The sequence below is a fragment of the Vanrija pseudolonga genome, chromosome 3 (assembly GCF_020906515.1).
Source record: "Vanrija pseudolonga chromosome 3, complete sequence".
NCBI classification, from domain to species: Eukaryota; Fungi; Basidiomycota; class Tremellomycetes; order Trichosporonales; family Trichosporonaceae; genus Vanrija; species Vanrija pseudolonga.
Window position 1 is genome coordinate 3,633,020 of NC_085851.1, and position 27,573 is coordinate 3,660,592.

The window sequence follows — 27,573 nt, forward strand, 5'->3', positions numbered from 1 at the left end:
AATGTGTCTACTCCTCGGCGGTGGCAGCAACAGTGCGTTGCCTGGCACTGTTCGGTGCTGGCGTCGCCGTTGACGTGGCCGTTGACGACTTACCCGCCGCGGGGGCCGCTGCCGCTGCCTTGCGGGCCTTGCGACGCTTGATCCAGGCCCGAAGTTCGCGGAGGAGACCGGCGATCATGGTCACACAGATGGGTGCGAACAAGGGCGTGTATACTGCGAATTTGTGCTGATCGGGCTATGACGACGTCAGTGGCAGGGCAGGGCAGGCAGGCATGCGACGTGTGCTGACGTACGAAGTAGAGCAGGCCCATCATGGACGGGTCGAAGAAGGCCTCGTTGGCAAGCGCGACCGCGTCGCGTGATAGCACGAACGCTGCGCGGGGCGAGTTTGCGCGCGCGGTGGCCGGCAGGCCCTCGAGCTTGCTGACCGCGCCGAGGATCTTGTCGCGCACCCCGGCGCCGACCTTCATCTCCTCGATTTTGGCGATGAGGCGGACCATGCTCGCGAGCGTCTTCTTCGCCTCGGCCGTGTTTTCTGCCAGGCGCGTGCGGAGGACCGTGTCGAGCTGCCACGGCGAGAGGGGGCTCGCGAGCCCGCGCCCCGCGTCGTCGTCGCCGGGCGCAACGTGCACCTGTGACGGCCGCGCGGGGATCGAGAGCAGCTGGTAAAAGTGCTCGACGAACTGGGCGAACGGCGCGTCCAGCGCGTCGAGCGTCAGGCGGTACGCCTTGGCCTCGCCGTCGGGCGGGTTGAGGAGCACGGCCGAGCCGAACTGCGGGATGAGGAAGGCGTCGCCGTCTGGCGGGCGTCGTTAGCGTAGCTGCGGAGCGGAGCCAACTCACTCTCGGCGCCGAGGTGCAGCGGGCGGTGCGTGGCAGAGGGTACGAAGATGAGGAAGCGGAGGACGGGGTTGTTGGTGCTGCCCGAGTCTGGGCGTTAGCGCGAACTACAGCGGCCAACGCACCCAGGCTCCAGCGCTCCGAGACGAAGATCTTGAGCTGCTCGTCGTTGATCCGCCAGCCGTCGCCCTCGGCGTGATCAGGCTCGAATGTCAGCGGGGCGTGGTAGAGCACCTGGCTCTCGATGGAGAAGTTGAACACGGGGGCGAGGGGCGTGATCTGGGGGAGGAAGTGGTCTTGGGGCGAAGTTAGTGTACGCACGCTACAGTCGGCCGCGACTCACCCCGCAACGCCCCCTCCACATCCCACCCGCTCACGTAGCTCCCGTCCGCGGCATCCTCGTTGACGAGCACAAAGCTGAGCGTGATGTTCGGCCTGTAGGCTAGCGCGCGGACGGGAATGCCAGGCAGGTGCGGGGGCAGGAGGTTGTGTATGCCGTTGATCAGTGCGATCTTGTAGTGGCCTGTCATCGGGGGTCAGCCACGCCCTCGCTCCCCCCTCCCGGACGCACGCTTCAGGTTGAGGTCGGACACTTGGCCCGGGTGGACAGGCACGACGAGCGTCCCGTCCGGCAGGCTGTCCGAGCCCGCAGTCGAGACGTACGGCTCGAGCGGGAAGCTGGCGTTGGCGGCGCTCGACACGGCGATGTGCACGCGCAGCGCCGCGTCGCCGTCATACACGAGCTCCCAGCGCCGCTGTCCGCGCTCGGCGGGCTTCTTCTGCGCGAGGATGCCGTCCACGCCCTTGGTTACTTCCTGCCCGAGCACCTGGAGCTTGGTGCGGAGGGGGAAGTTGGCGCGTCCTTCAGGCGGGGTGGGGAACGCGCCGCCGCCGGCCGTGAAGAGGATGCGGGTTGTGATGTCGGGGGTCTGGGCTCGGGTCAGCTGGGGCCGTGGGGGAGACGAGCGGGCTCACGGGGGTCAGTTCAAGCGCTGCGATGCGCTCCGCCGGCAACGGGAGCCGCTCGATCGCCGTCGCCCACCACCAGTACGGCGCGGCGAGGAGCACGAAGAGCGGAAAGCACAGGGCCACGAGCAGGCGCTTGCGTGTCGGCGGGTTGATGGCCGCCAGCACGCTGTCGGCTGTCGGTGTGGTTGCGGCGGGGGCGCCGCCCTCTGGTGGGTCGGATTTGGACATTGCGTGTAGAGGGGAGTGCAGAGCAGAGTCGACCAGCGTCAACATTGACGTGACTGACGACGCGGCGTGGAACGAATGGTTGACTTTGTCAATGCGGGGCTCCGGGGTAACCGTTATTCTCTTCCACGGATGGCTGCTGTATACACCTCTCCATGCATCCAACATGTCCCAGTATGCCAAGCTCTAATGCAGACAGGACTACGCTACGCCCCAAGACCACGCTACACCCGCGCAAACTACATGCCACACTCTCCTCCTACTTGGCCGTTCTGGACCGTGTCGAGCGCGTCTCGCGCCCGGCCGGCTCAGCCTCAGGCGCAGCCTTGCGCTTGCCGCCCGCCCCGCCCGCCTCCTTGACCTCTCCGTCCTCTCCGTCGTCGCCAAGCTCGCCCTCCTCCAGGCTACCAGTGACGTTGCGCAGGCTGCTAGGGCGCTGGGGCAGGCTGGCGGGGCCAGAGCTCGAGCGCGCATTGTACGCTGCTGCTGTGCGTCCGGGGCGCGTGGGGAGCGGGTGCGGCGCGGGCGACTTGGACGCCGGGCGCGATGACGAGCCGCTCGCAGCCGAGGGCTGGAACGGTAATGTCGTGGCGCTGAGCCGTGGGGCCGCCTTGCCTGACGCTTCCGGTGCGTCGTCCACGTCCATCTCGCCGTCGACCGCCAGGGCCTCGGGTGCCGGCTTGAGAGCGCGGCACTCCTCCACCAGCGCCGTGATGCGCGTGAACGTGTCGGCGCGCGCCTGAGCCACGGCAAGGACCTGCTCGTACAGCGCGCGGTGCTCCGCGAGCGACGCCTTGATCTCGTCTATTTGCCTGCGGGGTTAGCAACGCCAACGAAACTCTAACCCACGCTTCCAGCTCCTTTCTCGTCTTGCCCCGCGCGACAATCTTCTTGGCGACCTCGTCACACTTGACGCGGTGGTCGCGTTCCGCGAGGCCCTTCTTGAGCAAGACCTTTTCTTCCTCGAGCGTCTGGCGGAGCTTTCGTGTTCTTTCGACTGCGAGTCGCGTCAGCTCGGTCGCCTTCTCCCTTCCACTCCGCCACAACGCACCAGTCTCGGCCGTCTTGGACAGATAGCTCTCTCGCTGCCGTTCCAGCGTGCGCACGCTAACCACCGTCCGCTCGACACCGAGACGCCACTTGTCCACCTCGAGGCGTACCAGCTCGCGCTCGTACGCCAGCTCCTGCGCGTGGTCCAGCCCCGCGCTGTCATCCGGCACCGGCTGCGCCGCCAGCAGCGGGAGACGTGTCAGGCGGCGAATGACCGTCTTGACCTCGCGGTCGGGGTGCGCGATGCGGTACCGGTTGAGCGCGTCTGTTTGGTTTAGTAGGTTGGGGACGCGGGTCGGGGAACCTACCCGCTGGGATGGGTGTTGGGGCCGTCGACATGGCGGCGGTGTGGGTACGGGTTATGGATGCTGGTTGCGGTATATGTCGGCTAGGTCCTCTGATGCGCTCTTGATGTGCAGAGAAGAGTGAATTGGAAGAAACGAAAGAAGGCAAAGAGTAGAACGAACAACACAAGCCATCAATGTGCCGACCGATCTTTGTTCACAGTGACGACAATCGGTGACCGAAAATACTCCCGCCACCACCACAGCCACAACCAGAGCTCTACCACACACTGCATATCTCGTCTACATGTCTTCCAGTACTATGCATACACCAGTCTACTCGACAGCAATCGGGGAGCCACCAGATGCAGCAGCAGCAGCCGCGGCCGCCTTCTCCTTCTTCTCCGCGTCGTACTTGTAGTACTGCTCGCTGAGGTCGTAGTTGTCTGGGTCGTGTCAGCTGCTGCAATGTGGTAAAGAACACAGCAAACGCACCGATGAACTCCCAGCCGTTCTCCCGCACGTGGTACAGGTTGATCGAGTTACCCGAGTAGGCGTCGCGGTGACCAGCCGCAGTGATCGACCGGCGGCCGAGCTCCTGCGCGTCCTCGTCCGACAGGTCCCAGTGGTAGCCCTGGTCGAGGACACCGTACGCGTACGTGCTACCCGAGCCGACCGAGAAGAGGTCGCCCTTCAAGCGCTGTCCGTCCGAGTCGACGTAGAAGAGGGCGGGGCCAGTCTTGTCCCAGCCGCAGATCATTGTTCCCTGGAGTGTGGTGTCAGCTACCTTTCATGGAAAGCCCACCACACTCACCATGCTCAAGCCCATGCCCTTGTACTGGTAGACAATGTTGGAGAGGATCTTGGACGCGGCGGCGACCGAGATGCGCTCCTTGTTACGGAGCTCGTGGAGGCGGCACTGCATGCCGAGGTAGGTCTCCCTGGGGGAGTCAGCATGCCGGGACGCAACAACACCGTCTGAGGGGCGAAGCAAGCACCTCTTGCTCCCCACACCCCGCCCTACTCACCAGTACTGGCAGTCGGCGGCACCACCGGCCATGGTACCAAGGAGGTAGGGGTTGATCTCGATGACCTTCTTGACTGTTCCCGAGGCAATGTACGAGCCTGCTGTTGCGCGCGAGTCGACGGCAACAATGATGCCGCCCTTGAAGCGGAACGCGAGGGTCGTCGTGCCGTGGGCCAGCTTGATCTTGGCCTGGGGGTTGGACGACATCGAGTCGGTGTGGAGGGAGAGGAAGGCGAGGGGCTGGGGGGAGTCAGCAGGTGGTCCGGTGGTTCCTTTGCCGCGTCGTCTTGCGCCGCGCTGAGGACGCCGAAGAAGGCTATCCGCTCGTACCGCTGCGCGCTGCACGCCGCCAGCTACTCACGTCGGGAACGCCGGGCACGGCCATGCTCTCAACGGCGCCGCTGCGGTCGAGGTTACCGAACCCAGCCATGCTGCCCCACGCCGCCGCGTCGGCGTGCGATGAGGCCTCGCCGTCGTTGTGTGTGTGCAGGGACTGGGGCTGGAGCTTGGCGACGAGGGAGTCCATTGTGTCTGTCGTCTGTCGTCGGTGGTGGTCAATGTCTAGATGGCGCAGATGTAAACGAGTCGCTGACAGTGATGCATCCCACCTGCCGTGGTCGCAGACTGACGAAGTGTGCTCGACGCCGCGCGTCACTGGGGCTTAAAGGCGGACCGGATAAAATTACCACGTGGCGCCCTCGACATTGCAGCTTGAGGCACTAGAAAGTCGGCCAAGTGATGTCGCATCTCGGCTCTTCCCGGTATATCGACAGCATTAACAACAGCACCAACATGGCGAGGTCAGGCCTGCAGCAGGAGGTCATCAACCTGTACCGGCAGTGGGTCGTCTTGCCATACCAGCACTAACCGGCAGGGGCGTCCGCAACGCCATGTCCAAGGGCAAGGTGGGTAGCCTCTCCCGCCTCCGTCGCTGACTACCCGACAGGACCAGCGAAACCAGTTCCTCATTCACCTGCGGTACAACTTCCACCACCCGCCGCTCACGGCGCGCGACTACGCTGCGATCGAGCACCAGGTGGGTGGTGGCGTCGCGTCGCGTCAAGTCATGTCGCAGCGCAGCGCAACGCAACTCTACTGACCTGCTCGACTCCAGATCCGCAAGTTCGGGCGTACCCTCGAGATGCTGTCCGAGCCCAGCGTGCGGCATATCGGCGTCAGCAGCGACATGGAGGACTGGTGGGCCAACGAGGTGGCGCGGGCGCGGGCGCGCGCCGAGAAGGCCGCTCTCAAGAAGTAGTAGCAGCGTAGCACGGCCACGGCACTGTTGTACATCGCATTATCTAGCATGGATCGTTCCGAGTCTATTGTTGTTGTGGGCCAGCCAACCCCGGCACCTAGGCCATCTCGACGTCGCCGTCGCCCTCGACATCTTCCCAGCCGCCCTCGTCGGCCGCGTCGTCCTCCGCCTCCTCGTTGACTGCGGGCTGGACGCCGCGCGCCTCGAGGCCCTTGAGCAGCTCCTGGATGTGCGCGCCGATGCCCTCGTCGGGGTACTCCTGCTCGGTGAAGAGCTTGGCGGCCTCGAGCAGCGCGCGCATCGACTCGGCATAGTTCTCCGCCACGGTCAGGGGCTTGTCCTCGTCGTTGTCGTCGTTGGACGCCGCTGCGAGCAGCGTCGGGTCCGCCTCGACAGCCTCCCCGCGCAGGTGGTACGCCCAGCCCTCGAGGTACGCGCCCTCGACCTCGAGCGAGTCCTCCTCGCGCACGGTGGACAGGATGTCCAGCGCCTCGAGGTGCAGGTGGTGCTCGAGGAGCAGGCGCGCAAACGTCAACCGCACCGGCAGACCCGGGAGCATGGGGTCGACTGTTGTCGTCAGCGCGCCGTCGCAACATCACCACTCACATGGATCCCGGCCCTCAAGGTCAGAGTACACCTGCAGAATCGTCGCCTTGGCCTCGTCAAACTTGGACTGCGAGAGGCGGATGGACGCGAGGGTAAGGAGCACCTCTGGGTCATTCGGTGCGACCGACACGGCGCGCGCGATCAGCGCGTCGCAGTTATTTGACGCCTCGGCCTCGAAGCTGCGTGCGTGATGAGCCATACTCATCTGCCAAGTCCCCACAGCCACTCACCACAGGTCGCTCATCCAGATCTCAATCATGGCAATCAGCGAAGTGACCGCCATGCGGCGCTCCTCCTCCACCTCGGCGGGGTCCGCGGCCTTGCCCTTGCCCTTTCCGTTCAGCTTGTTCTCAATCATGGCCGCCGCGGTCGAGTAGTACCCCAGCGCCTCCTGCGGCTCGGATGCGCTCTGCGCGAGGTAGAGGTATGGCGAGGGGGAGCTGGGTGGCTCGGCCGTGTGCGGGGGGAACAGGTGGAGGAGGTGCTGCCGGCCCTGTCAGTGACTCTGTAGGGTGAGGTTGGACCGGGCAACCCACCTCGCGTCCCTTGTCTCCATCACCCTCCTCCAGCTCTGCGACGCCAAGCAGCTCGCGCGCCTCAAGATTGGTCGGCTCGAGCTGCAGCGCGCGCTCGAGGAACTTGATCGCCAGGTCAAAGTTGGACTGCGCGAGCAGGACGTGCGCCTTGTCTTGTTGTTAGTGACGCCAGGAGGGAGGAGCTCACCAATGAGACCTGGGACATCGGCAGCCGAACCTGACGGCGCAGGCTTAGGTGCCTTCGCTACTGCTCCCTTGCGCGCCTTGGACTTTGTCTTGACCATTGTTTTGTCGTGAGGTCGTGAGATGGATACTGTCAACTTGGAACACCAGTTCAACGCGACGAAAACGCAAATATTGGATAGCATCACGTGACTGGATTCTAAATGACGTCGGAACCGTAACGACGTCGGAACCGTAAGAACTTAACTTGATCTTTGAGCATGTTTCTCATGATGCATATGATGGCAGGTGGTGCTACATGTACACTATGCTGTTACTCCTGAAACAAGGTGTGGAAGAGAGCTGAGGTTATTTCACAAGGCGGGGAAAATGGAACGTGGAGTTTAGTAGCGACGATGTTGGCCTCCTCCGCCAGCGTTGCCGCCACGGCCGCCGCCATAAGAGCTGCCGCCGTACGAGCCACCGCTGCCGCCGCCGTAGCCACCGCGAGGGGCTGGGGCACCACCGTAACCACCATAGCCACCACCACCTCCGTAGGAAGACGGAGGCTGGCCATAGCTTGATGGAGCCGCTCCGTAAGGGTTAGGCCTGCCACCACCACCGCCGTAGGGGTTGGGTGGGGCAGCGGCGTACGGGTTGCGGGCTCCGGCAGAGCCGTAGCCGCCGTATCCACCACCGCCGTAGCCACCGCCATAGCTACCACCATTTCCTCCACCGTATCCGCCTCCACCGCCATAAGCGTTGACAGGAGGCGCAGCATACGGGTTGCGTCCACCGCCTCCGTAACCGCCACCGCCGCCGTAACCCCCGGCACCACCACCAAAGCGGTCCGCACCGGGAAGATTCCGGACGGGGCCGTGGTCACTACGGCCTCCGCGAGGTCCACGGTCACCACCACGCCCGGGTCCGTCATTCGAATAGCCGTTGCCAGGCCCATGGCGCCCTCCACGGCCACCTCCTCCCTGGCCACCACGGCGAACAAAGTCCTTGTCAGACTCGGTTAATCGTGGCGCCTTCGGGCGGTATCCTCGTAACAACTCGGAGCGATGCCTGTGCGTCTGACGGGGGAAGTAGTAGCGGACAGAGATGGCGCTGTTGTTCTCCAGGTCGGGACACTCCTCAATTCCAGGAATCGGTGTTTCGAGCGTCGAGTTGGGGACACAAGATGGGTCAGCCAACACCGAGCCGCTCACACCATATGAGAGCTTGGTGTCAACAGGAACAGGCTGTCGTTTGTTTAGTACTTCATCTAACGACATTCCGGTAACACTCACTGCCGACGGCGCCTTGACCGTGTAGAGGGAGCAGAAAGGATCGTAGAGCATGTTTGCCTCGGCGATGAACATGACGTTGTCGCCCCACTTGTTGCGGCGCTTCTCGTCATCTGTCAGCAAGTTGACCTTGCTTCCCAGGGCGTCAAGGAGACGCTTTTGGTCAATGAAGGGCAAGAGGGCCACGCCCTGCCATGCCATCTTCTTGCCGTTCATGTCAATCTCAAAGTCGGATGGGTAGAAGTCGAGAATCGGCGAGTCCTCGTTGATCATCAACTCCTGCAGAGGAGGAGGAAGGTGGATGCGAGAGGCGGCAGGGAAGACACCAAGCAGCTGGGCGAACGGTGTGAACGGCTGGCTGACCTTGAAGCTAATGTCCATGTCCTTGATGTCGGTAAAGTCCTGCGCGAATGGAGCGTAGTGGTAAGGGTAGAACCAATCCCACGCAGGGACACCCTGGTAGTAGTACTCGAGCACCCAGCAGAGACCCTCCATGTAGTGGGTGGTGATCTGCCTGATGAACTCCTTGTCAGAGAGCTCGATGCCAAACTTCTGCCTGTAGTAACGCTCCCTGTAGCCAGGCTCGAAGAGTCGCACAGTGTCCTCGTAGTCGACGGTACCGTCGGGGTTGACCTTAAGCTTCTTCTTGGTGACATGTGCGTCGTCGGGGTTGGCTGGGTCCTCGGCGTCCTCCTCCTCCTCTTCATCCTCGTCATCGTCCTCGCCCGCCTTCCTCTTCTTGCCCGTAGCAGCGGCCTTTTCGTCCACGTCCATCGACTGGTCGGCGTCGTCGTCGGCGTTGTCGTCGACCTCCTCCTCCTCCTCAGGCTTGACGTCTTCAGAGTCCTCTGGCTGCTCCTCATCAGGCTTCTCCTCCTCGGCCTGTTCCTCCGTCTCAGGCTTGACATCGGCGTCATCCGCCGGGGCGTCACCGCTTAACTCGGCCTTTAACGCTTCAGCCGCCGACATGTTGGCCATTCGAATGGCCTTGCGGTTGTTGACAATGTCGCTGTTGCTGCCGCTCATAGCAGCCAGGCCCTCCTTGAGAGACTTGGCCTGCTCGGCGTAGCTGAGCTTCTTGCCAGGCTTGCGTGCTGGTGGAGCGGCAGCTTCCTTGGGCTCCGTGTCAAAGCCCGGGCGCTGCGGTAATGAGGGGTGCTTCTTGTCGCCGCCAGTGTTTGTCGGCGGCACGGTAACATATTCCTGCCCGTTCATCACCATCTTGCCTTCTCTGGCCATCTCTTCGTCCTGGCGTCTGTGGTCCTCCATCCGGCGGCGCTTCTGCCTGGCCTCGTCTCTCTCCTCGTCCTGCTTGCGCTGGCGGAAGATTTGGTCCTCTTGCGCGGACAAGCCGTCAAGAATGTACTGGGTACGCTCCAGGTTGACCTTGCCGTTGTTGGTGAGGTAGCCGCCCATGCGAGGAAGCTCGGCCTTCCAGATCTTGAGGAGGTTGTCGATGGCGCCCTCGCGGATCTCGAGCGACGGGAGATGCGGCAAGAAATCGTTACCAACAAAGAAGATGAGGAAGATCCAGTCGTCAATGGCAAGCTCCGAGTTGAAGGGGAAGGGGCAATGTGGGACGTTGAGTTCAACCTGGAGGTACTCTCGCAAGATGGAGACGTCGAGCCAGATGAACGGCTTGGGGTCGACGGGCTTGGCCTTCTCCACAACGTTGGGGTCCTTGGCCTTCTTGGGCTGCCTGCAGTTGGCAGCAATGTGTCCCGGCTTGTCGCAGTTGGTGCAGACCGGGCGGCCACCTCTGTTTTGGCTCTGGGCGAACACATCCTCACGCAAGACACGGAAGTTGGGCTCGTGCGTGGCGAGCGAAAGCATGATCAAATCGGCGTCGAGTCCGTAGATGGCATGCGACGTGTTGGGGTTCCAGTCGGCGTATGTCCTTTGCCTCCTGATCCAGTCGACAATCTTGTGCTCACCCTCACCGGGCACTGACGAGTCGGAGATGATGACCTTCATCTGGATACGTTAGTCTCTGCACTCTAGGACTTGTCACTCACGTCCTTCCATCCAGGGTCCTCGGTTAGCTTCCTGGAAACCCAGTACTTGAGACTGTTGGAGAGCAGGTCCATGAAAGGTGTGCCGGGTGTAATCGCGTTCGTGTCCCACGACTTTTTGTTCTTGGTCTCCTCAGAAACAGTTTGGCCCATGGCCTCGAACATCTTGATGGCTTGCTTCTTCTCCTCGTCCTTCTCGGCCGCCTCCTGCGCGGCGCGGAAACGACGGGATCGCTGCTGGTTCATCTTGGCACGCGGCGCGACACCGTCAATGGCCATGACAATGACCTTGCGGGGACGAGCCATGTTGATGACTCGCTCGGTGTACTTGAAGATCTCGACCATCATCTCCTCCTCGGTCTCGGGGGCAGGCTTGCCTTCCGGATGTGTACAGGGGTGGACGATACCGTTCATGTCGACTGACACGGGGGGTCAGCACACGCATCTCGCCGTCCGAAGCCGCGCAACTCACGATACAGGTTATCGACCTCGAATCCATTAGGGTTCTCCGACTCGAACTGAATGGGGACCTCGACGATCTCCCCATCGATGCCGCGTACCTTGGACGGCGTGTCCTCGACCACCTTTTGGATGATCTTGGGGTACTTCCTCGACAGCCATCGGAAGAGGGCGGGAACACCCTGGAGCGTGTTAGTGGGTTCACGGCGGCAACGAGCAACCCACCATGTTGGCAGATGACTTTGTTCAGATCCCAGGTGGCAAAACAATGAAGAAGAGAGTCGCGATTCGAATCTCTAAGGCTCGAGTGTCGAGGGTCACGGAGAGTCCTGAGCACGAGCGTTATCACACGTCCAATGTCGCCTTTCCTAGCCGCTCGTTGTCGATCTGATTGCCCCGTCGAGAATGGGCTGTCGAACGCGTGTTGAACTGGGGTCTAGGATGAGTTGAAAGGAAACCACCAAGCCGAGGTGGAGTTGAATGCGGCAGTGATAATCGTCGTCTCGAACAAAGGCGGCGCGGGAGTAAATTGCCACCCCGGGATTAGGACTATCACCGTGCTGCGATCGCAGGGACCCCGCATCTGATAGCTGGCCGATGATGACAAGGCAGTGTTGGTGCGGGCCGCAGAGACGGCAACGGCGGCAGCGCGGGCAGTGCTTGCTTGGGTTAGGCGGCAACCCAATGCCACGATCCACAACCCGCAGTCCTCTCGACGACTTGACTAACTGCTACTACAATGTCAAACTCGCACCGACCCAACATGACAACATTCAGAGGCACAATAGAGGCTTGGGTGCACAAGGCGCTCAAGCCGTACAGGAAGATGAGCAAGAAGAGCAAGGTGAGCAAGACGCGTGGCGTGTGTGTTTGTTATTCGGTGACTGACCTCGCTCCCCCTCCAGTACACGTTCTGGTACGCAGCACCTCGTCGTCTTGACCTCAGGCCTCACTAACCACCACCCTAGGGGTATCTTTGCAGCGCACATCATCGCCGTGGCGATCATCATGATCATCACGCCGAAGCGCATCGGCCACTTCTTCAACGGCATCGCCGTCAAGCTCCAGGATATGGGCTGGAAGGGCATGCTCATCATGTCGCTCGCCGTCAGTGAGTTGTTGAAGGCTCGCCACCTGGTTCCAACTGACCCCCAGTCCTCTCATCCCACCCGCCGCTCTTCGGCTTCTCGGGCTCGATGACGCTCATCGGCTTCGCGTGGGGCATCTGGCCTGGCTTCCTCATCGCGTCGCTCGCTGCCCTCGCCGGCGCAGCTCTCTCCTTCCTCTCCGTCAGAGTAGGTGTACAGTTGTTCGATTTACCTAACGCCCAGCTCTTCTTCCTGGACTGGATGCGCCGCATGGGCACGGGCAGGAACAAGCAGTGGGAGGCATTCGGACACGTCATGCGGGAGAAGGGTTGGCCGCTCGTCGCCATGATCAGGTGGTGCCCGCTTCCCTGGGCCATTGGCAACGGACTGTTTGCGGTGAGTTGGCCGCTCTTGTGCATGTGTGACAAGGCTGACAGTTGCAGTCCATCGATGGTCTCGAGTTCTGGCACTTCATGCTCGCCAACGTGTGAGTGGAGCTGTGTAGCGGAGGCGGCAAGCTAACCCACGCAGCCTCTACCTCCCCCGCCTCTTCATCCCCGTCTTCATCGGCTCGCGCCTCAACTCGCTGACGGACGACGGGCCGGACAACAAGCCCGACCCGCTTCGCTTCATCCTCAACATGCTGTCCATCGGCGGCTCGGTACTCATCTCCATCGCCACGGGCGTGTGGATCTACCGCCTGACGCTGGAGCAGATTCGCAAGCTGGACAATGGCGAGCCGGGCGAGGGCGAGCTTGCGGCCGAGGCACTAGAGAGCACGGCCCTGCTCGGCGACTTCAGCGACGACGAGGAAGTAGAGGAGCTTATCCCCCGCTAGACTACGACCGCCTGTACAACCGATAGAGTGCTTGTGTCTTGTGTCCATCTATACAACAATTACATGTAGAACTATGCGTACCAGTTGAGGAACAGCAGCGCAAAGCTCGCACCAAAGAGGAAGACTAGCAAGAAGAGCCTTGCCTCCCCGCTGCGCTCCTTGGCCTTCTTGAGCTGCTGGTTGGCCTTGCCCATCTCGGCGACGCTGCCCACGGCCTCATCGTACAGGCGGTCCGTGATCTCGGTCTGCTGGACGAGGTGGCGCACGAGCTCGGTCTGCATGGCGCTGATCTCGAGCAGGCTCTTCTCGGCCGCGAGGACAGAGTTGAGCTGGCTCTCCATCTCGTTGAGGAGCGTCGAGTTCTCCGACTCAAACTGCTGCAGCTGGGCGGCAGACAGCTGCTGCTCGATCGGCGCCTCGTCGGTCGGTATGATCGGCAGGGCGGCCGGTGCGACGGTCCGCACCGCGTTCTTGCCCTTTGCCAGGTCGGCACCGACCTGCAGCGACGCAATCTCGCGCGTTGCGCCGCCGCCTAGCGTCCGGCTCCTCTCCTCCCGCCGCTTGGCGCGCTCCTCCTGCATGTCTGCCTGCGTGGCCGACAGCTTGGCGAGCAAGTTTGTCAGGGTCCAGATGATGCTCGACCGATGTGCGGTCAGCAGGGGCTCGGACGTGTCGACCGCCACTGGTGCTAGCGATGGGAGGAGCTGGAAGAGAGCCGAGGCCGGTGGTGCCGTCTTGGCTTGTCGGGCTGGACGAACGTCAGTATGCCGTCGCCTTGCCCGACTCACCCTTCTCTTCTGCCTCAAGGTCGCCGACGCGCTCGCGACATCGCCGCAGGATCATCTTGGTGCGCACGTCGATCTCGTCGCGCTCCCGCTCAGAAAGGTACTTGGACCCCTCATACCGCTTGAGCTCATCGCCGCCATCGTTGCGCGCGCGGCGGGACAGTGGCGGCGGGACGTCGGTGGAGAGGTACGGCTTGCGGATGGCCTTGAGGGTGCGCTGGAGCTCGGACAGGTGGCCGTACTGCGGATGTGTGTGAGCTTTGTATCGGATGCGACAGCGGCAGCGGCGGAGTCTTGGCACGCACAATCTGGTACGCCTCTTTGAGGAACCTGTCGTCCTGCTTTGGTGCGAGTGGTTTCCGCGACTTGGATGGCCCAGCGCCGGGTGTCGCAGCGGCCTTTTTGGATCCCTCGGCGATGAGGGAGCGAAAGTCGCCCGTCTGGTCAATGTAGACCATGGTGGGGACGGAAGGAAGGAGGAGTGGGGGCGGTGTGTGAGATGTGTGGTGTTAATGCCACGACTTGACTTGGCCGTTGTTGTCGCGTCGTCGTTTGAATATGGTCGTCACTGAATTGTCTCGTCACAATGGATGCAGTCACAATGGATGCGGCGGGTTGCATGATGATGATGCGCTGGTCTCCCACGGTGGTATCCTTGGTCAACTCGCCGGTCCAGGTCATGTTGCGTGGCTGGCTCCATGTAGTTTTTCCGGTACGAGGTGGGCGCGGTGGGCGCGTGTGGGACGTGTGGGCAGGCAACTCTGCAAACTCTACGCGTGCGCCGAGTTGCGAGTTTCGGAGCATATTAGTGACCCCAACCTACTTGCCTGCTTGCCCAACAGGCATCAACCCTTTGCCCACGCCGCCGCCCGACACAATTAATCCTCACTGGCGGTGACAAGATGGTTGCAGACCCTGAAACATGCAGCAGTGGCGGCAATGCATCAAAAAGACGAGAGCTCGCTATCAATGGCCACGTCGAGAGCGTTGTTTCCTGTTGTTGCTACAGAATAGAACACTGAGAGATCCAAAGGATGCGTCGATGCGTCTGGCGCGCGCGTGCGCGTGTGCGCGTCGAGGAAAGGAAGCTCAAGGGGCGTGTGAGAGTCTCGAGTCTCATCGCGCGCCAGCCCGCTCAAGGTTGCTTCCTTCCTTTCGATCAGGCTGGCTTGCTGGGGCCGCTGCACAGTGTACTAATGCACCAGCACTGCCAGCGTGCCAGCCTTGCGCCAGTGTCTGGCGCCAGTGCGCGCCGTGGCGTCCCGTCCGAGCTGCAAGCACCAGCGCCCCGCCTGTTCCCTTGGTTCAAGTTGCGCCCCGTCGTCCCTGACTTTACGCCCCCGATGCCGCGCCGCGCCACACACTATTGAACAGAGGAGTAGAGCCACAGAAAGTGCACGCGGGGCCAGCAAGGGAAGGAAGGGGGAGGTGCTTGACCCATCACTGCGCGCCCCCCGCCCCGAGACGACGACGACGACCACTACGACTAGACCGAGTTGAAGTGCTGTTCCCCGGCACCTTTGGCTGCTGGGTGGGTGGGGGCGGTAGTACATTGCCATGCAAAACGACGCTGCTCTGCGACACGACACCTCTGCAGAAACGGGCCAACCGTTTTCAGGGTCCAAAGACGCCAGGTCCAGGTCGTCGACGTGCCGTGCCGCCGACCGACCTGCCTGCCTGCATTGCCTGGTGCTGCCTTGGCTGGCTGGGTGCGCGCCGCGGCGGGTGCTGACCTGCAACGCATGCATGCACGCTACACCACCAACTTGCGCTACACGACCACGACCTACCTCACTCACACCAGTACCATCTACCTACCCACCCACCACCACACTGACCTATACCACCGTGCGTTTGGCAAAGTCGGTCGGGGACGTCTGATCTTTCCCGCCCTACAACGCCGCAAGCCCTCTCCGTCAACCCAACATCCTCCCAACCACACACCCACACACACACACTATCACCATACCCAACGCGCCGCGCGAAACTCGATCTCCCATCGCACTCTCCTCATCACCACCCCCCACCCCCACCCCCCCTCCTCACCCACCTTTGACCCCCACCCAACATCAATCAACATTCCAGCTGCTCACTACATCCCGCATTCTCTCCACCCCCCTTCTCATGACCGCTTAGCCAGCGAGGTCCACAAGACTGCATCGACAAGGATGCCGCTCCGACGGGCCTCTGGTCACACATCCTTTAATTCACCCGCCGGTCGCGTTCGCTCGGTAGACATTCAGCATGCCGACAACCCTTCCCTCCACGACGGCGGGGGACAACTTACAAGGCCAGAAATGATATCGGGCGAGCAGAGGGTGGTCCAGACGCTCGTAAAGCGTTTGGTTGATAAAGTGAGTCGTTGGGCGGCCTGCTTTTGTTCAGACACGCGGCGGCCAAAGCGTCTGGGCGTGTCGTTGCCGGCGCTGCCAGCACGCCGGCGCGCGCGACCGTGGACGCGTCCTTGTCACAGTCAACTGACCCGCAACAGCTGCCATGCAATTCCGGTATCAAACTCGCCATCTTGGAGAATGACGAAGGTATCAAGACGACGGTCGAGAGCTTGCTCCAGATCTCCCGACTGCAACTCTCGGTCGTCGCACACACGCTGGCCAGTGCCCTCGACACCCTTGCCAAGGTACAAAGAAGCGCTTGCGATGGGGGCGAGAGAGAAGATACTGACAATCTACAGCTGTATGCCGCTGTGCCCCTCGTCGACGTTCCGCTGGACACGATTCAATCTCAGCTCTTCATCCTTCACATCCTGTTAATGTGCCTTTCCGAGTCATGGCGCATCAACACTGCAGCCTCCCCATACCAGCCATCAGAACTTCCGCAATGCTGGCCAGATCCCGCTCCTTTGGACGACAACCTCGCGCGCCATCTCCTCGGCATCTTGGTTTCCTACACTCGCTTGATCTCGCAAGACAACAGTGGGCAGTTGGGGATCCCAGTGCCGCTGTCTAGCAAGGACGGGAAGTCGGCTTCCAGCTCAACAGTCAACTCGTGGAACCGACAAGTCAGCCCGAGCTCGACTGCCTTCTCTCTTGGTGCTCAGTTCATTCAGCAGCACTCGTACCCAGCAGCGTCAGGAAAGGCCCCTCCTCCGGTCTCCGAGTCTCTGTTAGCGCCAACAGCGTCCACAACGGCGACCGCAATTGCCCAGGTGACCAGGTACACGGCCCGCATCATCTTCTTCCTCTCGGCTTCCAACTGGCCCTTGGTTCTGTCGCGTATCAAGGCCAGGGTGGCCCACCTGACGACGACTCTGGAAGAAAATCCAGAGCTGATCGAGTTGCGGCTCCTCGAATGGTCCAATGTCGACTTCTCTCGTCTCGCGCAGGTGCTCCAGGACTGGCAGCAGCCGATCCAGCATGTCAAGCGTCCGGCCCAGACTGCTTTGGCAAATGCGTTGCGGAAAGCCATCTGGAACTGGATCGATGTCTACCCATACGAGTACCAGCAGCTCATTGAAGGCAAACGCAAGCTTGACAGCGCTGATATCATCTTCGAGGCCATCTCTGGCTCGAGCGAGGCTTCGGCCAGTGGCAAGCGCGGCAAGACGTACTACCCATTCCTGGCCATGTTGCTCGTCCTCTCGCCCGACTCGCTTCGAAAGGTCGCTCTGGGCGAGACTGGCCGAACAAGCGGCTTGAGCAAGAAGGCCAATTTCATTGAAAGTCTTCGCAAGGGCTTGACACAGGCCAAGTCTTTCGAGGCTTGTGTCATTTGTGCCGTCGATCTGGTTCGCGCAGCCCTGTCGTGCAGCCCACGGCTTGAGGGCTCTGGTATCAGGACTCTTCTACCAGACTTGCACAACGACCTCAAGGTAAGGGGAGCGGCGGGGATATGGCTGACAATTGCAGAATGCCCTCTTCTACTCGTCCTTGACATCAGAAATCACCGACGCCAGCGTGCTGGTGGATGGACTCGTTGCCCTTTACCGCTACACCCCGAGCCTCACAACATCCCTCATCTTCCCGAAACTGTGGAACGACTCTGCGGACGCCTACAAGATGATTGGAGTGCGAGCCTGCACCATTATCGTGACAGAGGGCCAGCGCTTGCCTTGGTACCCGCCTGTCCACGAGCTGCGGCCAGATGTTGCCCCATCCGTCCGTGTCATTCTCAAGGTAAGTGAACGATGGTACCTGTAAAGCCAGTGCTGACCTAAATCTTAGTCCCAGACCAACGCGCTGATAGGCAACAAATCCAAGGGTCTGCCGATTCGTGGAAGCATTGACCTCACGGGATCACAGACCGACTTGATTTGGGAGGTTCTCAACCTGATGGCTCTGGACCCGGCGTTCGCATTCGATGGCGCTGGTGACTCAAACGACACTCTGGGACAGACGTTGGTTGTCATTTCGTCGTTGACAAGCACGCTCTGCCCCATGACGATTCGTGCACAGGCGGCCAAGACAAACATTGCAATCCTGGAGAGACTCCTCGACTCCATGGGTGTTGATGCTCCTCGGGCTGCTATGGCTGCCAACTCGGCTGTCCCCATCTGGCAGATCCTTATCGACGCCAGCCGACAGTTGCTTGTCGATTTCCACATGGGCAACGTGTCCGACCTCGCTCTCATTGCAGGCGCATTCCGGCAAACAGTGCTCACAGTCTGGAAGGCTGCGACGACGATGCCCGACATCATGACCAAGGCACCAAACGCACGAGCAGCTGTTTTGGTTGCTAAAGTCGCCACGATTACGAGCTTGATCGGTCCAGATGTCCAGCAGACAAACATGGCGTCGCAGTCACTCCGTGCTCTCAGCAAGTTGGTCCTCCTCGTTCGGTCTGGTATCAGCAATAGCCAGGCCCAGCTGGACGAGATTACGGATCATTCGACGATGCTGGCTGAGCTCGCAAGTTTGCCTCCTGCCACTGGTCGCCAGCTGCAGCAACGCGCCATCCGGAGGGTCATCAAGCAGCACATCCGTGCCTCCACCCTGCTCAGCACCATCTGGATTGGATTGAATGCCCGTGCTACGGCCCTTGCCGCCAAAATCGCAAAGGCCGAGGCGTCTGAAAGCAACGGCGACCGCGACAGTCGCCGTCGAATGCTGAGTGCTGACATTGTCGGGCTGAACGAAGTAAGCTCTATACTTTAAGGTTGCGTGAGATCACTGCTGATCATTCTCAGGACGAATCTAAGGAGTGGCAGAATCTCATCGCGTTCCTGTGCAGCACCAGCAGTGTCGCCCTTCAGGACAATATCGCCCCTGTCACTGTGACGGACACTCTGGGCAAAGGTGTCTTGCCCCGAGTGTACGAGGAGCCCATCGACCTCACTGCGCATGTGGAGTCGTTTATCCGCCAGTCGGTCGACCTTTTGATCAGCAGCTCTATCCACGTTCGTGAAGCGGCCAAGGATGCCCTGGGAACTGAGCTGCCTCTGGGCCTGAGCCGAGTCCTGATTCTTCAGATGACCAAGCTCTTGTCTCATGCGTTCGTGCCCGGTGGTGTGGCCGCCTCTGAGACTTTCACGATTTACGTCGACCAGGCCATTGCTGTGCTCAAGTCGACAGTCGAGCGCGTTAGTCCTGGTGACAACGGCGTTCAGGTGGAAATGGGCGAGCTCCTGTACCTGATCGCCCAGTACACGCACCGATTGGGCCGGGAGGACTACCAGATGCGCATCAAGCAGAGATACTGCCAGCTCATCGAGGTTGTGCTCAACAGGCCAGACTTTGCGATCCTTGGCAACAACAACAAGCTCCGAAACGCTGTGCTCGAGTGGATGTGCGAGTGGTCCATCGAATCGTTCAGAGACGGCGAGGGCAGCAAGAATCTTGTGGGCAACGACAGGATACAGCGGGATCTCGACCACGCCTGTCTGCGGGCCATGATCCCCGTCACCGACAACCTGATCATCAAGCCACCTGGTGCCGAGTCGGAAGACACCCAGCTTGTTGTCAAATCGCGTCTGTTCTACCGCTACTACCACATGCTGGTGCGAGTCCTGGAGAGGTCTGCAAACTCGGCGGAGACCGAGTCTTCGCATGTCGCCACCTCGGTCTCTGGTCTCAGCATGAAGGTGTCCAACACGGAAACGTACCCCGCACTCGCCATTCAGGTCTTGTCCAACCTCCTGTCCGCCAACATCGACGTTGGTCTGAAGCACTGCCTGACGCTCGGCTACCACGACGACCCCACGATCCGCACAGCCTTCATGCAGCTGATCTCCAACATTCTCCAGCAAGACACTCGTTTCGGTGGTCTTGCAACCAAGACTGGCATCACGGCACCCAAGGCCTACTTTGAAGCCCTCACTTCCCCAAACCTTGCATTGGCCATGGCAATGTGCGACGTGTGCCCGCCCGGCGAAGTGGACGAAGTGTCATTGATGCTCTTCCGCGTTTTCGAGGCCAAGGGCAGCCTCCTGAGCTTGATGAAGCTCCTCATCGAACGCGAGGTGTCTCAGACCAGTACGTTATCTCACTGTGGTATTGCCAGAGCTAACCGCGCATTAGACCACGAGTCCGAGCTGTTCCGCGCCAACTCGATCACGACAAGACTGCTCACCATGTTTGGTCGTGCGTACGGCTACAACTACTGCCGATCAACATTACAACCACTTATCCACCACTTGGAGGAGAAGCCACCAGAGTGCTCGTTTGAGCTGGACCCGTCCAAGGTTCCCGAGGAGGAGATTGGCCGCAATGCCGAGCACCTTCGGCTCATGTGCCAGGCACTTCTCGAGGTCATCTACACGTCTGCGGACAACGCCCCGGTCATGTTCAAGGCACTCTGCCATCACATCTGGGACTCTGTCGAGGACCGTTTCCCCGACTCGCGTCACTCGGCGGTCGGTTCGTTCCTGTTCCTGCGCTTCTTGTGCCCTGCCATCGTTGCCCCTGAGGCCATGGACCTGGACGTCAACCCCGACACTAGGGACACGCGCCGTGCGCTGCTGCTGATCACCAAGGTCGTGCAGAACTTGGCCAACAATGTCCTGTTCGGCAACAAGGAGGCCCACATGAAGGTGCTGAACCCGTTCCTGTCTGAGAACATTCGACAGGTCACAAAGTTCCTCTCAGAGCTGGCAGTCCGGCCAAGGAGTTGGGAGGTGGCGCAGGCCATCAAGACCTTCCAAGAGGAGGCGGAGCGCAACCTCGACACGGACGGTGACAACATGCTAATCCAGCGATTCGTCTTCAGGCACATTGCTCGCTTGGAAACTTCGCTGGAGAACATGCCGCAAACGTTCCGCGGGCGGTCAAACGATCGCAACATTCGTCTCGAGCTCGACGGCAGAGCTGCGGCCGCATCGCTTCGCCTCCTTATGGAGGAGACTGGCCCGCCCGTCGACTTTACTCGCCTGAGCTCGAACGCACGCAACCAGGTCTTTGACGACTTTATGCGCCACAATGCCGACCGAAGCACCGAGAGCGTCGATGGCGTCTTCTACGAAGGCCCTGCGAACCAGAACCAGAGACGAATCTTCTACTTCATCGTCTCGCGTGTCACATACATCGACTATGATCTCTTGGCGTACCACATCTTCTCCAAGATTGCGAACATTGCCGAGCCTTTCGACCTTGTCATCGACTTGACCGATTTCTCGCCGTCCACCGAGTTGCCTTCGGCCTGGCTTCGCCGTGCCATCCAAATGGCTCCGCCGTCGCTGTGGGGCCACGTCGCGACCATCGCGCTGTACAACCCCAACTCGTACGCCCGCAAGCGTGTGCGCCGCATCATCGCCGAGCTTCCAGCTGTCGGCAACGGCTTTACGAAGAACATTGTTGGAGCTAGCAGCCCTGCCGAGCTCGCCGAGTTTGTTCCGTTCACGACGCTTATGCTTCCGGAGCATACGCTGGCGCTTGCCTTTGAAGCCGACCATGTCTTCACCAACTTGCTCTGGCTGGCTGACCACGAAAGCCAGATGCCAGTCGTCGTGAAGCTGGGCGACGATTGCCTCCAAGTGGCCTCGTGGCGCAAGCAGGACATTACTCCTACCGTCAAGTCATACATCATCGACGTCGTCAACCTCAAGGACGTCAACGACGTTATCCTTGGTCAAGGCGCGGGAGCAGGCGTGGGAGGGGGGCCAGCCTCAGACCAGCTTGTGGTCAAGCACTCTCAGAACCAAACGGTCACGTTCATCTCGCGTAAGCGTGGCGAGATGGCGCAGATCATCCGCTCGGCACGCAGTCGCCTCCGAGAGTCGCCATCGACGGAGGACCGTGTTCTCAGGCCCAGCGACGTCCCAGGCACTCTGTTGAATGTCGCGCTCCTGAACCTTTCGTCGAATGACGAGACGTTGCGCATGGGGGCGTACGGTCTTGTTCACGAGCTCTCTCAGTTCTTCAAGTTTGACCTGTCGTCTCTCGTCACCCCGGTGTCCGCCGGCCTCCTCATTCCTGGAAACTCGCTCGAGTTCGTCTACAAGCTTAGCAAGCTTCTCGCCAGCTCGGCGCCGAACCTCACCCTCGAGTTCCTCAAGGAGTGGATCATTGGCTTCACAAAGGCAGACCTGCCTCAGAAGACGGCCTGCCTTCACTACGTGCCCCCTTGGCTTGCCAACCTGGAACTGTTCGCCAAGCCGACTCGAGACGACGGCGTTGAACCTATCAAGCAAGTCATCGAGATCATCCGCAACTTGATTTCGTTGACGGCAACGGAGAAGAAGCGCCTCCACCTGTCCTTCCAAGAGCACGTCTGGAGCGTTATCGGCAAGTCCCACGACGCTCTGGTTGATCTCGTGGTCTCGGAGCTGCTTAACTATGCCTTTGCTGCCGGACCTGGCTCGGAGAGAGCGGAGAACGCTGCCGAGATTCTCGTCTCGCTCAGCTCTACTGCTGTCAAGGGCAAGCTCATTGTCCGTCTGCGCAAGACCATTTCGCAGACCTACTCTACGCCTACCAACAACCTCACCGAGAACAATGCGTGGACTGAGATCATCATTCTGGCGCGCCTCAACCTCGCGCTCACGTTCAGCCCGCAGTCGCCTCTCGATACGCAGGTCTTCCTTCCGGAGCTCCTGTTCTGTATTGTGCTCCTCGCCGGAGTCGGCCCCGTTCTCATGCGGCAGACAGTCTATGGCTTGACCATGAGCATTGTTCAGTCCTTGTCGATTTCATTCTCGGGTGGCGACATGGACACAACCACACTCCACCACCTGCTCAAGAGACTGCAGCAACCCGAGATGATCAACGCATTCGGCCTCCAGCAGATGGCGTACAACTTTGAGCTCTCGGGTCTCTCCCAGAACGACCAGTATGGCAATTTGTACCTCGACTCGCTCGACCTCGTTATCAAGTTCTTGATGGACGTCCTCTCGGCTGGTGCGCCGACTACCGACTGCGCCAACGCCTGGCGCGCTCGCTGGACCGGCTTGATCGCCTCGACCGCCTTCCAGCACAACCCTGCCACGCAGTCGCAGTGTTTCCTTGCCCTCGGCCACCTGGCGAGCGAGGAGGCTGACGACGACCTAGTCTTCCAGACTCTTGGCTCCCTCAGGACCAGCGTTCACAAGCTCAACGAGACCAACACGGTTCACGTCATATCAGTGCTTCGCAGTCTGACGAGGCTGCTACCTGGCTTGTCACGTCGCAGCAAGTACCCTCCAATCTTCTTCTGGCTTGCAGTTGGCCTCATGGAGGTGTCGTACATCCCCATCTTTGCGCCAGCCCTCGAGCTGCTTCTCAGCACCCTTCGGCACATGGAGGGCGAGGGCTTGTTCGCCAACGGCATCTTCGAGTACCTCCTTCCTGTGCGCCGCCGGTACATTGAGGCTGCGCGCAACCTCGACCAGGTGTGCGGCGTGAGCTTTGACACGAACCCGTACTTCTCCCTCGTGGCGGTTGTCTACAAGGGTGTTCGCCATCCCAACACGCGCAAGCTTACGATTGTGACTCTGACCGAGTTGCTGCGACTCTCGAGCTCAATTCGTCTCGAGCCGATCGAGGAGGATGCGCCATTGATTGGGTCGCGCAGCGTTGCGTTCTTCACCTCCCTGCTTCCCATTGCAGCCGCGCAGGCGAGCGACCTCAAGGGGCTGTTCACTGCCGCTGGTGTCGATGTCGCCGAGGAGGAGTTGCGTGACCTGTCGACGTTGTCGGTCTTTGACCTCTTGAGCATTCCGTGAGTAGCCCAGGTGGTTGTGGTGTGAGGCAAGGCTGACCTCATCAGGGACAACTCGACTGCTCTACTTCTTGTCACTCTTATTGTGACCATGCTGCACTCGGCAAGCACCGACACGGAGCGACTTGTTCTTTACAGACTGCTGGCCGAGGCGAGCATTGAGATGCCCGATGTCGTGGCTCTTGCGTGAGTCCACACTGACTGTTCCCGGAACACCACTGACGATTTCCAGCTACGACTCGTTGATCCCCCGAATGGCGGGTGTGATGGGCTCGACATCGTCGACTGCGATTCTGTCGGCCGTCACGGTCATCATGGAGCGAGCAATGGCAGACGCGTCCTACTCGTTCGCGCCGGTACCGATTGCGGGCAACGAGTCGACGCAGTCGCTCCACCAAAAGAACTTCTCGACGTCGATCAACAACTCTGCTGCGCCGATGCCTGTGGTGACTCCCCACGGCACGCGCGAGCAGGTGCTGGACGACCTTGGCATGAGAGGTCTGAACGACATGTCGTTCCAGCCCGGCTCTGCCGACCGGTGAGTTTGGACTAGGGTGGCCTCAAATGGAACTCCTTGCTGACTTTGCAGCCTCACTGGCATTGGCAACTGGGTTGGGCAGCTCATTGAGGCTATCTGCGAGGTGCCAAAGTGATGCGCCAGTTGATGTGGCACACCCATCTAGTAATACCCCATGCTCTCCAGGTTATCCACCCGCGTTATAATACAAGCACCGGGGCGCTGCCTGCCCGGTTCTGTACCCCCCTGTACTCAAGTGATTGATACCCCCTTGTCCACGCGCCGCAGCAGCTCGCGGCTGGACCGTGAGCTGCTAAACTTTGCAGTGTGCTGTTGACCCTTGCGTAGTAGACCCCCCTGCCGTAGTAGTCATACCTTTGGTTACACAAGTATCTTGCATTCATTCACGATGCGCGCGTCTATATGCAGCTGCAATACTGACTGGGGGTATGTGTGAGGTCGTATGTGTAGGGGAATGGTGCGACGGCGTGAGTGATGCTACGACGTCGACGTGTCATGATACAACCGGGGTGTGTGGTGGGGGCGTCCAAGCGCGTCGTCCGGTACTTGCTCCTCCTCTCCTCTCCTCGTGCAGCGAGCTCCTCCGGTGTCCTCCTACACCTCGAGGATGCCCATCTCGCGCCAGCGCTCAGCGAGCTCGGCAACACCCTGGCCCAAGCCCTGGGGGGTCATGAGGTCCTTCATGACGAGGAGGTCAAACTCCTTGCCGAACGCGAGGAAGTGCGCAAAGAGCGAGTTGAAGTGTGCCTCGATGGAGAGGTGGACGACCTGCTCAAAGTGGGCGTGGTAGAGGTGGGCAAACACGCGGAAGAGGTGCTTGTAGATGTGCTTTGCGGTGTACGCGAACGACTGGGGGAAGTCGCGGCCTGGGGTCAGCTCGGCAACAGACACGCAACCCACCAGACTTGGTAGGGAACACGCCCTCGTCCTCGAGCAGCTTCTGCAGCCAGCTCATCACAAAGTCGATGTACGTCGGCGCGGGGAGGCTGACGAGGCGCTGGTTCTGGTCGGGCCAGAGGAAGTTTAGTCTGGGGTCAGTGGGCGTCCAGTGTAGCCAGGACGTACGTCGGGCCCGCTGACATTGTCGGGCAGTTGTGGATCGTGCAGAACTCTGTGAGGGCAGAGTAGAAGTGGTTGAGGTTGTGGTAGAAGTCGAACACTGCGGGGAGGGTCAGGCTGCGCTTCTTCACCACTACTGTCCCCCAGCCCACTCACAGTTGATAGCGACCCACTCGTTCACGTCGACATACTTTGGCGGCGCGACGATGGTCTTGAAGCTCCCCTTGACGAGCGCGGCCTTGACGAACGGCTGGCAGAGGAAGAGGGGCTTCTGGACGGGCGAGCCAGGCGAGCCGGCGACCTCGGCGCCGGGCGAGACGAGCGGCGCGTCGTACGAGCCGCCGGCGGTAGCGCCGAGCTGCGACGGGATAGGCGAGCGCTTCGGCGCGCGCAGGCGGCTGCTTGGGGGCGAGTGTCAGCGCGTGGTGGGGCAGAGGTGGAGGGAGGGAGGAGGCGAGGCTCACCCGAATGAGTTGAGAAAGCCGGACATTGCGGTGGTCGTGAGTGTGTCGTGTCGGGCGTTAGATGTGGTGAGTTGAGTTGACGTGCTGTAACGAGGTGACACGGTTGTGTAGGCTGTAGCATGTCGCACCTCGCACACGTCGGGGCCACCACCACGGCGTGCGTGCCACCGGGACACGGGAGGGCCGCTGCTCGACGCGCCTGAGCGCCCGCCCGCCCGATCTACGCGTTGGCGGCCACGTGGCGAATGGCGTGGCAAAAGTTGCGCCGGCTTATCACCACATGGTCACTCGACCACCCACCACGCCGAGGTTTCCATATGCTGCTGCCGCATGCAATCTCGGCGTCGGCGCACGACACGACAACACTGCAGACGACAACACACCGCCGACACACACCCGCGCCCAGCTCATCGCCATGGTCTACATCAAGACGTGGACCGACTTTGAGAGCGTAAGTTTGGCGTGGCAGTGGCAGGAGAGCAAGCAAGCAGCTGACAGATACCCCCAGGCCGTGATCGAGCTGTATAACCGCGCACCGAGACAAGTGAGTCGTGAGCGAGTGCGGCGATGGGCGACGGCGTGAGCAACGGGCTCGGCGTGCTGGCCTCGGGCCTGCGCTCGCGAAGTCGTGCGCCTTCTCCGTCCTCTGCCTCCGCCGCCAGCTCCGCCAGCGCCGACGTCCACTCACACCCCAGACGCGCTATGTCGTCAAGTTCATCCCCAAGACGGGGCATCTCGTGCTCAAGGTGACAGATGACATCAAGGTGAGTTACGCTCGGCGCTTGACGCTCCCTACCTTGCCCTTTGCTAGCCCGCTCACACGCCCCAGTGCATCAAGTACAAGACCTTCTCGGCCATCATCCTCAACCGCTTCGAGTCGCTCAACCTCCGCCTCCTCTCAAGCATCACCAATGCGCGCCGCCGCGCCCCGCTGGTGGTGGGCAGCGGGTCCGCAGGCGCCGGCACGCCCACGGCCGAGCGCGACGACCCCCTCAAGGCCGGCGCTGCTGGATCAGGCTCCAACACGCCACAGCGCAAGGGCACGCCTGCTGCCACTGCTGGCGGCGGCGCTACCGGCGGCGGCGCGGGCAAGAAGAAGAAGAAGGGCAAGCGATGAGTGCATATGCATGTTGTAGTATCAGGCGGGGCGTGGGCGAGGCGCGTAGCGCCGAGCGAGGGCCTGTGGCTCTTGAGGTGGTGGTTCCGCGCGGCGGCGGTGGTTGGACGGCTGGGCTAGGTATGTGCTCTGCCCTCGGGGCAGTGCCCCCATGTGCGTCTACGTTACGTATCTGCATCGCAGCAGTGTAGCGCACACAGCGTATGGCCCAGCAGTACCCCGCAATGTGTGGTGGCCGTTGACGGCAATGTGCGCGGGCCGCCTCGTCGTGTCGTCTCAACCGTGTCGTTGCCTCGTGTCCCGTGTCGCCAGTCATCACACCGCTGCAGAGGTCAGCCCCACCCCGCACGCCAGCACTCACGCTACCTCCCCTCGACGGCAGCAGCATAGTCCTCCACAGCGGCGCGCACCTCGTCGGCAGCGCCCCGGATCTCGCCCAGGCGCGCGCCGACGGCGTCGTCCTCCCCGCCGACGGCACCAAGCGCGCCAAGGCGCTCAGCCTGGGCGCGCATCTCGGCCGCGTACGCGCGCGCGACGCCCAGGCTCGCGCTGACGCCGGGCTCCGCGGCGCCAGCGTACGTCTTCAGTTGCGTTGCCGCGTCCGGCGGGTTCGCGCCCGCCGGCTGGGCGGACGGGTCGATCAGCTGGGCCAGCACGGACGGCGGGAGGGCCTGCAGTGCGCGCAGGTCGGAGGCTATGGCTGCTGGCGTGAGGGCTGCTGCTGGGGCTTGGGGGGCGCTCATCGTCGTCGTGGTGTGGGTGGTGGAATGGAGGTCGTTGTTGACAGCAGCTTTCTGGGTTGCTGGCGTCATGACGCGGCGCGGGGTCAGATTGGAACGAAGTTCAGTGCAATGTGGCGTGGCAGAATGGCGTGTCAC

General features: G+C 61.3%; 12 protein-coding genes across 13 annotated transcripts; 4 read left to right on the top strand and 8 right to left on the bottom strand.

Annotated features, from left to right (window-relative positions):
• Window positions 1-7: 7 nt before the first annotated feature.
• Window positions 8-2,037, bottom strand: PIGS (GPI transamidase component PIG-S; the record flags this gene model as incomplete). The annotated part of the gene is made up of 7 exons (XM_062771495.1): window positions 8-235; window positions 294-799; window positions 844-930; window positions 966-1,136; window positions 1,184-1,363; window positions 1,412-1,769; window positions 1,816-2,037. 7 exons carry the CDS (start codon window positions 2,035-2,037, stop codon window positions 8-10), a joined length of 1,752 nt encoding a protein of 583 aa, XP_062627479.1.
• Window positions 2,038-2,218: 181 nt separating this feature from the next.
• Window positions 2,219-3,520, bottom strand: LOC62_03G004971 (uncharacterized protein). The gene is made up of 4 exons (XM_062771496.1): window positions 3,393-3,520; window positions 3,086-3,349; window positions 2,884-3,031; window positions 2,219-2,846 (listed from the first exon to the last, which is right to left on the bottom strand). The coding sequence occupies exons 1-4, from the start codon at window positions 3,421-3,423 to the stop codon at window positions 2,294-2,296; spliced, it is 996 nt and encodes a 331-aa protein (XP_062627480.1). The 5' UTR covers window positions 3,424-3,520; the 3' UTR covers window positions 2,219-2,293.
• A 126-nt stretch (window positions 3,521-3,646) lies between these two features.
• On the bottom strand, window positions 3,647-4,980 carry PRE2 (Proteasome subunit beta type-5). The gene is made up of 5 exons (XM_062771497.1): window positions 4,757-4,980; window positions 4,397-4,635; window positions 4,183-4,309; window positions 3,864-4,134; window positions 3,647-3,814 (listed from the first exon to the last, which is right to left on the bottom strand). Exons 1-5 carry the CDS (start codon window positions 4,919-4,921, stop codon window positions 3,705-3,707), a joined length of 912 nt encoding a protein of 303 aa, XP_062627481.1. The 5' UTR covers window positions 4,922-4,980; the 3' UTR covers window positions 3,647-3,704.
• Window positions 4,981-5,187: 207 nt separating this feature from the next.
• SDH6 (Succinate dehydrogenase assembly factor 1, mitochondrial) lies at window positions 5,188-5,653 on the top strand (the record flags this gene model as incomplete). The annotated part of the gene is made up of 4 exons (XM_062771498.1): window positions 5,188-5,234; window positions 5,270-5,300; window positions 5,342-5,431; window positions 5,510-5,653. 4 exons carry the CDS (start codon window positions 5,188-5,190, stop codon window positions 5,651-5,653), a joined length of 312 nt encoding a protein of 103 aa, XP_062627482.1.
• Window positions 5,428-7,107, bottom strand: SPBC16D10.01c (putative assembly chaperone of rpl4). The gene is made up of 5 exons (XM_062771499.1): window positions 6,983-7,107; window positions 6,796-6,947; window positions 6,490-6,752; window positions 6,260-6,438; window positions 5,428-6,220 (listed from the first exon to the last, which is right to left on the bottom strand). Exons 1-5 carry the CDS (start codon window positions 7,077-7,079, stop codon window positions 5,751-5,753), a joined length of 1,161 nt encoding a protein of 386 aa, XP_062627483.1. The 5' UTR covers window positions 7,080-7,107; the 3' UTR covers window positions 5,428-5,750.
• Window positions 7,108-7,225: 118 nt separating this feature from the next.
• On the bottom strand, window positions 7,226-11,167 carry RAT1 (5'-3' exoribonuclease 2). Its single transcript, XM_062771500.1, has 5 exons — window positions 10,946-11,167; window positions 10,734-10,902; window positions 10,265-10,680; window positions 8,253-10,223; window positions 7,226-8,204 (listed from the first exon to the last, which is right to left on the bottom strand). The coding sequence occupies exons 1-5, from the start codon at window positions 10,946-10,948 to the stop codon at window positions 7,362-7,364; spliced, it is 3,402 nt and encodes a 1,133-aa protein (XP_062627484.1). The 5' UTR covers window positions 10,949-11,167; the 3' UTR covers window positions 7,226-7,361.
• Window positions 11,168-11,439: 272 nt separating this feature from the next.
• Window positions 11,440-12,725, top strand: TVP38_0 (Golgi apparatus membrane protein TVP38). Its single transcript, XM_062771501.1, has 6 exons — window positions 11,440-11,564; window positions 11,626-11,636; window positions 11,689-11,831; window positions 11,876-12,204; window positions 12,252-12,295; window positions 12,340-12,725. The coding sequence occupies exons 1-6, from the start codon at window positions 11,460-11,462 to the stop codon at window positions 12,644-12,646; spliced, it is 939 nt and encodes a 312-aa protein (XP_062627485.1). The 5' UTR covers window positions 11,440-11,459; the 3' UTR covers window positions 12,647-12,725.
• Window positions 12,718-13,983, bottom strand: stx18 (Syntaxin-18; the record flags this gene model as incomplete). The annotated part of the gene is made up of 3 exons (XM_062771502.1): window positions 13,737-13,983; window positions 13,435-13,672; window positions 12,718-13,394 (listed from the first exon to the last, which is right to left on the bottom strand). Exons 1-3 carry the CDS (start codon window positions 13,887-13,889, stop codon window positions 12,718-12,720), a joined length of 1,068 nt encoding a protein of 355 aa, XP_062627486.1. The 5' UTR covers window positions 13,890-13,983.
• A 1,616-nt stretch (window positions 13,984-15,599) lies between these two features.
• Window positions 15,600-24,452, top strand: Nf1_1 (Neurofibromin; the record flags this gene model as incomplete). 2 transcript variants are annotated; one of them, XM_062771503.1, is made up of 10 exons in its annotated part: window positions 15,600-15,785; window positions 15,923-16,069; window positions 16,124-17,260; window positions 17,298-17,564; window positions 17,613-18,524; window positions 18,575-19,859; window positions 19,905-23,517; window positions 23,566-23,703; window positions 23,750-24,055; window positions 24,107-24,452. In XM_062771503.1, 10 exons carry the CDS (start codon window positions 15,600-15,602, stop codon window positions 24,168-24,170), a joined length of 8,055 nt encoding a protein of 2,684 aa, XP_062627488.1. In that variant the 3' UTR covers window positions 24,171-24,452. The 2 variants fall into 2 exon arrangements, with proteins under 2 accessions (XP_062627488.1, XP_062627487.1); XM_062771504.1 differs by having other exon boundaries at window positions 18,575-23,517.
• On the bottom strand, window positions 24,446-25,673 carry mob2 (Maintenance of ploidy protein mob2). The gene is made up of 5 exons (XM_062771505.1): window positions 25,579-25,673; window positions 25,271-25,515; window positions 25,121-25,214; window positions 24,956-25,083; window positions 24,446-24,921 (listed from the first exon to the last, which is right to left on the bottom strand). The coding sequence occupies exons 1-5, from the start codon at window positions 25,602-25,604 to the stop codon at window positions 24,650-24,652; spliced, it is 765 nt and encodes a 254-aa protein (XP_062627489.1). The 5' UTR covers window positions 25,605-25,673; the 3' UTR covers window positions 24,446-24,649.
• Window positions 25,674-25,928: 255 nt separating this feature from the next.
• SRP9 (Signal recognition particle protein) lies at window positions 25,929-26,695 on the top strand (the record flags this gene model as incomplete). The annotated part of the gene is made up of 4 exons (XM_062771506.1): window positions 25,929-26,029; window positions 26,087-26,122; window positions 26,274-26,342; window positions 26,408-26,695. Exons 1-4 carry the CDS (start codon window positions 25,994-25,996, stop codon window positions 26,693-26,695), a joined length of 429 nt encoding a protein of 142 aa, XP_062627490.1. The 5' UTR covers window positions 25,929-25,993.
• An 8-nt stretch (window positions 26,696-26,703) lies between these two features.
• LOC62_03G004981 (uncharacterized protein) lies at window positions 26,704-27,443 on the bottom strand. Its single transcript, XM_062771507.1, has 2 exons — window positions 27,058-27,443; window positions 26,704-27,018 (listed from the first exon to the last, which is right to left on the bottom strand). The coding sequence occupies exon 1, from the start codon at window positions 27,436-27,438 to the stop codon at window positions 27,058-27,060; it is 381 nt and encodes a 126-aa protein (XP_062627491.1). The 5' UTR covers window positions 27,439-27,443; the 3' UTR covers window positions 26,704-27,018.
• Between the last annotated feature and the right edge of the window lie 130 nt (window positions 27,444-27,573).

Bases quoted from the DNA above. Each gene is read 5' to 3' on its own strand.
- LOC62_03G004971 (XM_062771496.1), bottom strand. From the start codon at position 3,423: ATGTCGACGGCCCCAACACCCATCCCAGCGG. The intron at 3,350-3,392 runs GTAGGTTCCCCG...TAAACCAAACAG, and splicing joins CCCAACACCCATCCCAGCGG to ACGCGCTCAACCGGTACCGC. The intron at 2,847-2,883 runs GTGGGTTAGAGT...CTAACCCCGCAG, and splicing joins ACGAGAAAGGAGCTGGAAGC to GCAAATAGACGAGATCAAGG.
- PRE2 (XM_062771497.1), bottom strand. From the start codon at position 4,921: ATGGACTCCCTCGTCGCCAAGCTCCAGCCCCAGTCCCTGCACACACAC. The intron at 4,636-4,756 runs GTGAGTAGCTGG...GACTCCCCCCAG, and splicing joins CCGTGCCCGGCGTTCCCGAC to CCCCTCGCCTTCCTCTCCCT. The intron at 3,815-3,863 runs GTGCGTTTGCTG...GACACGACCCAG, and splicing joins GAACGGCTGGGAGTTCATCG to ACAACTACGACCTCAGCGAG.
- SPBC16D10.01c (XM_062771499.1), bottom strand. From the start codon at position 7,079: ATGGTCAAGACAAAGTCCAAGGCGCGCAAGGGAGCAGTAGCGAAGGCA. The intron at 6,753-6,795 runs GTGGGTTGCCCG...AGTCACTGACAG, and splicing joins ATGGAGACAAGGGACGCGAG to GGCCGGCAGCACCTCCTCCA. The intron at 6,439-6,489 runs GTGAGTGGCTGT...TCACGCACGCAG, and splicing joins ATCTGGATGAGCGACCTGTG to CTTCGAGGCCGAGGCGTCAA.
- RAT1 (XM_062771500.1), bottom strand. The intron at 10,224-10,264 runs GTGAGTGACAAG...TAACGTATCCAG, and splicing joins AGGACCCTGGATGGAAGGAC to ATGAAGGTCATCATCTCCGA. The intron at 8,205-8,252 runs GTGAGTGTTACC...AACAAACGACAG, and splicing joins CGGTCAAGGCGCCGTCGGCA to CCTGTTCCTGTTGACACCAA.
- TVP38_0 (XM_062771501.1), top strand. From the start codon at position 11,460: ATGTCAAACTCGCACCGACCCAACATGACAACATTCAGAGGCACAATA. The intron at 11,832-11,875 runs GTGAGTTGTTGA...ACTGACCCCCAG, and splicing joins CATCATGTCGCTCGCCGTCA to TCCTCTCATCCCACCCGCCG. The intron at 12,296-12,339 runs GTGAGTGGAGCT...TAACCCACGCAG, and splicing joins CACTTCATGCTCGCCAACGT to CCTCTACCTCCCCCGCCTCT.
- mob2 (XM_062771505.1), bottom strand. From the start codon at position 25,604: ATGTCCGGCTTTCTCAACTCATTCGG. The intron at 25,516-25,578 runs GTGAGCCTCGCC...CTCGCCCCCAAG, and splicing joins GGCTTTCTCAACTCATTCGG to CAGCCGCCTGCGCGCGCCGA. The intron at 25,215-25,270 runs GTGAGTGGGCTG...CCCTCCCCGCAG, and splicing joins CGAGTGGGTCGCTATCAACT to TGTTCGACTTCTACCACAAC.
- LOC62_03G004981 (XM_062771507.1), bottom strand. From the start codon at position 27,438: ATGAGCGCCCCCCAAGCCCCAGCAGCAGCCCTCACGCCAGCAGCCATA.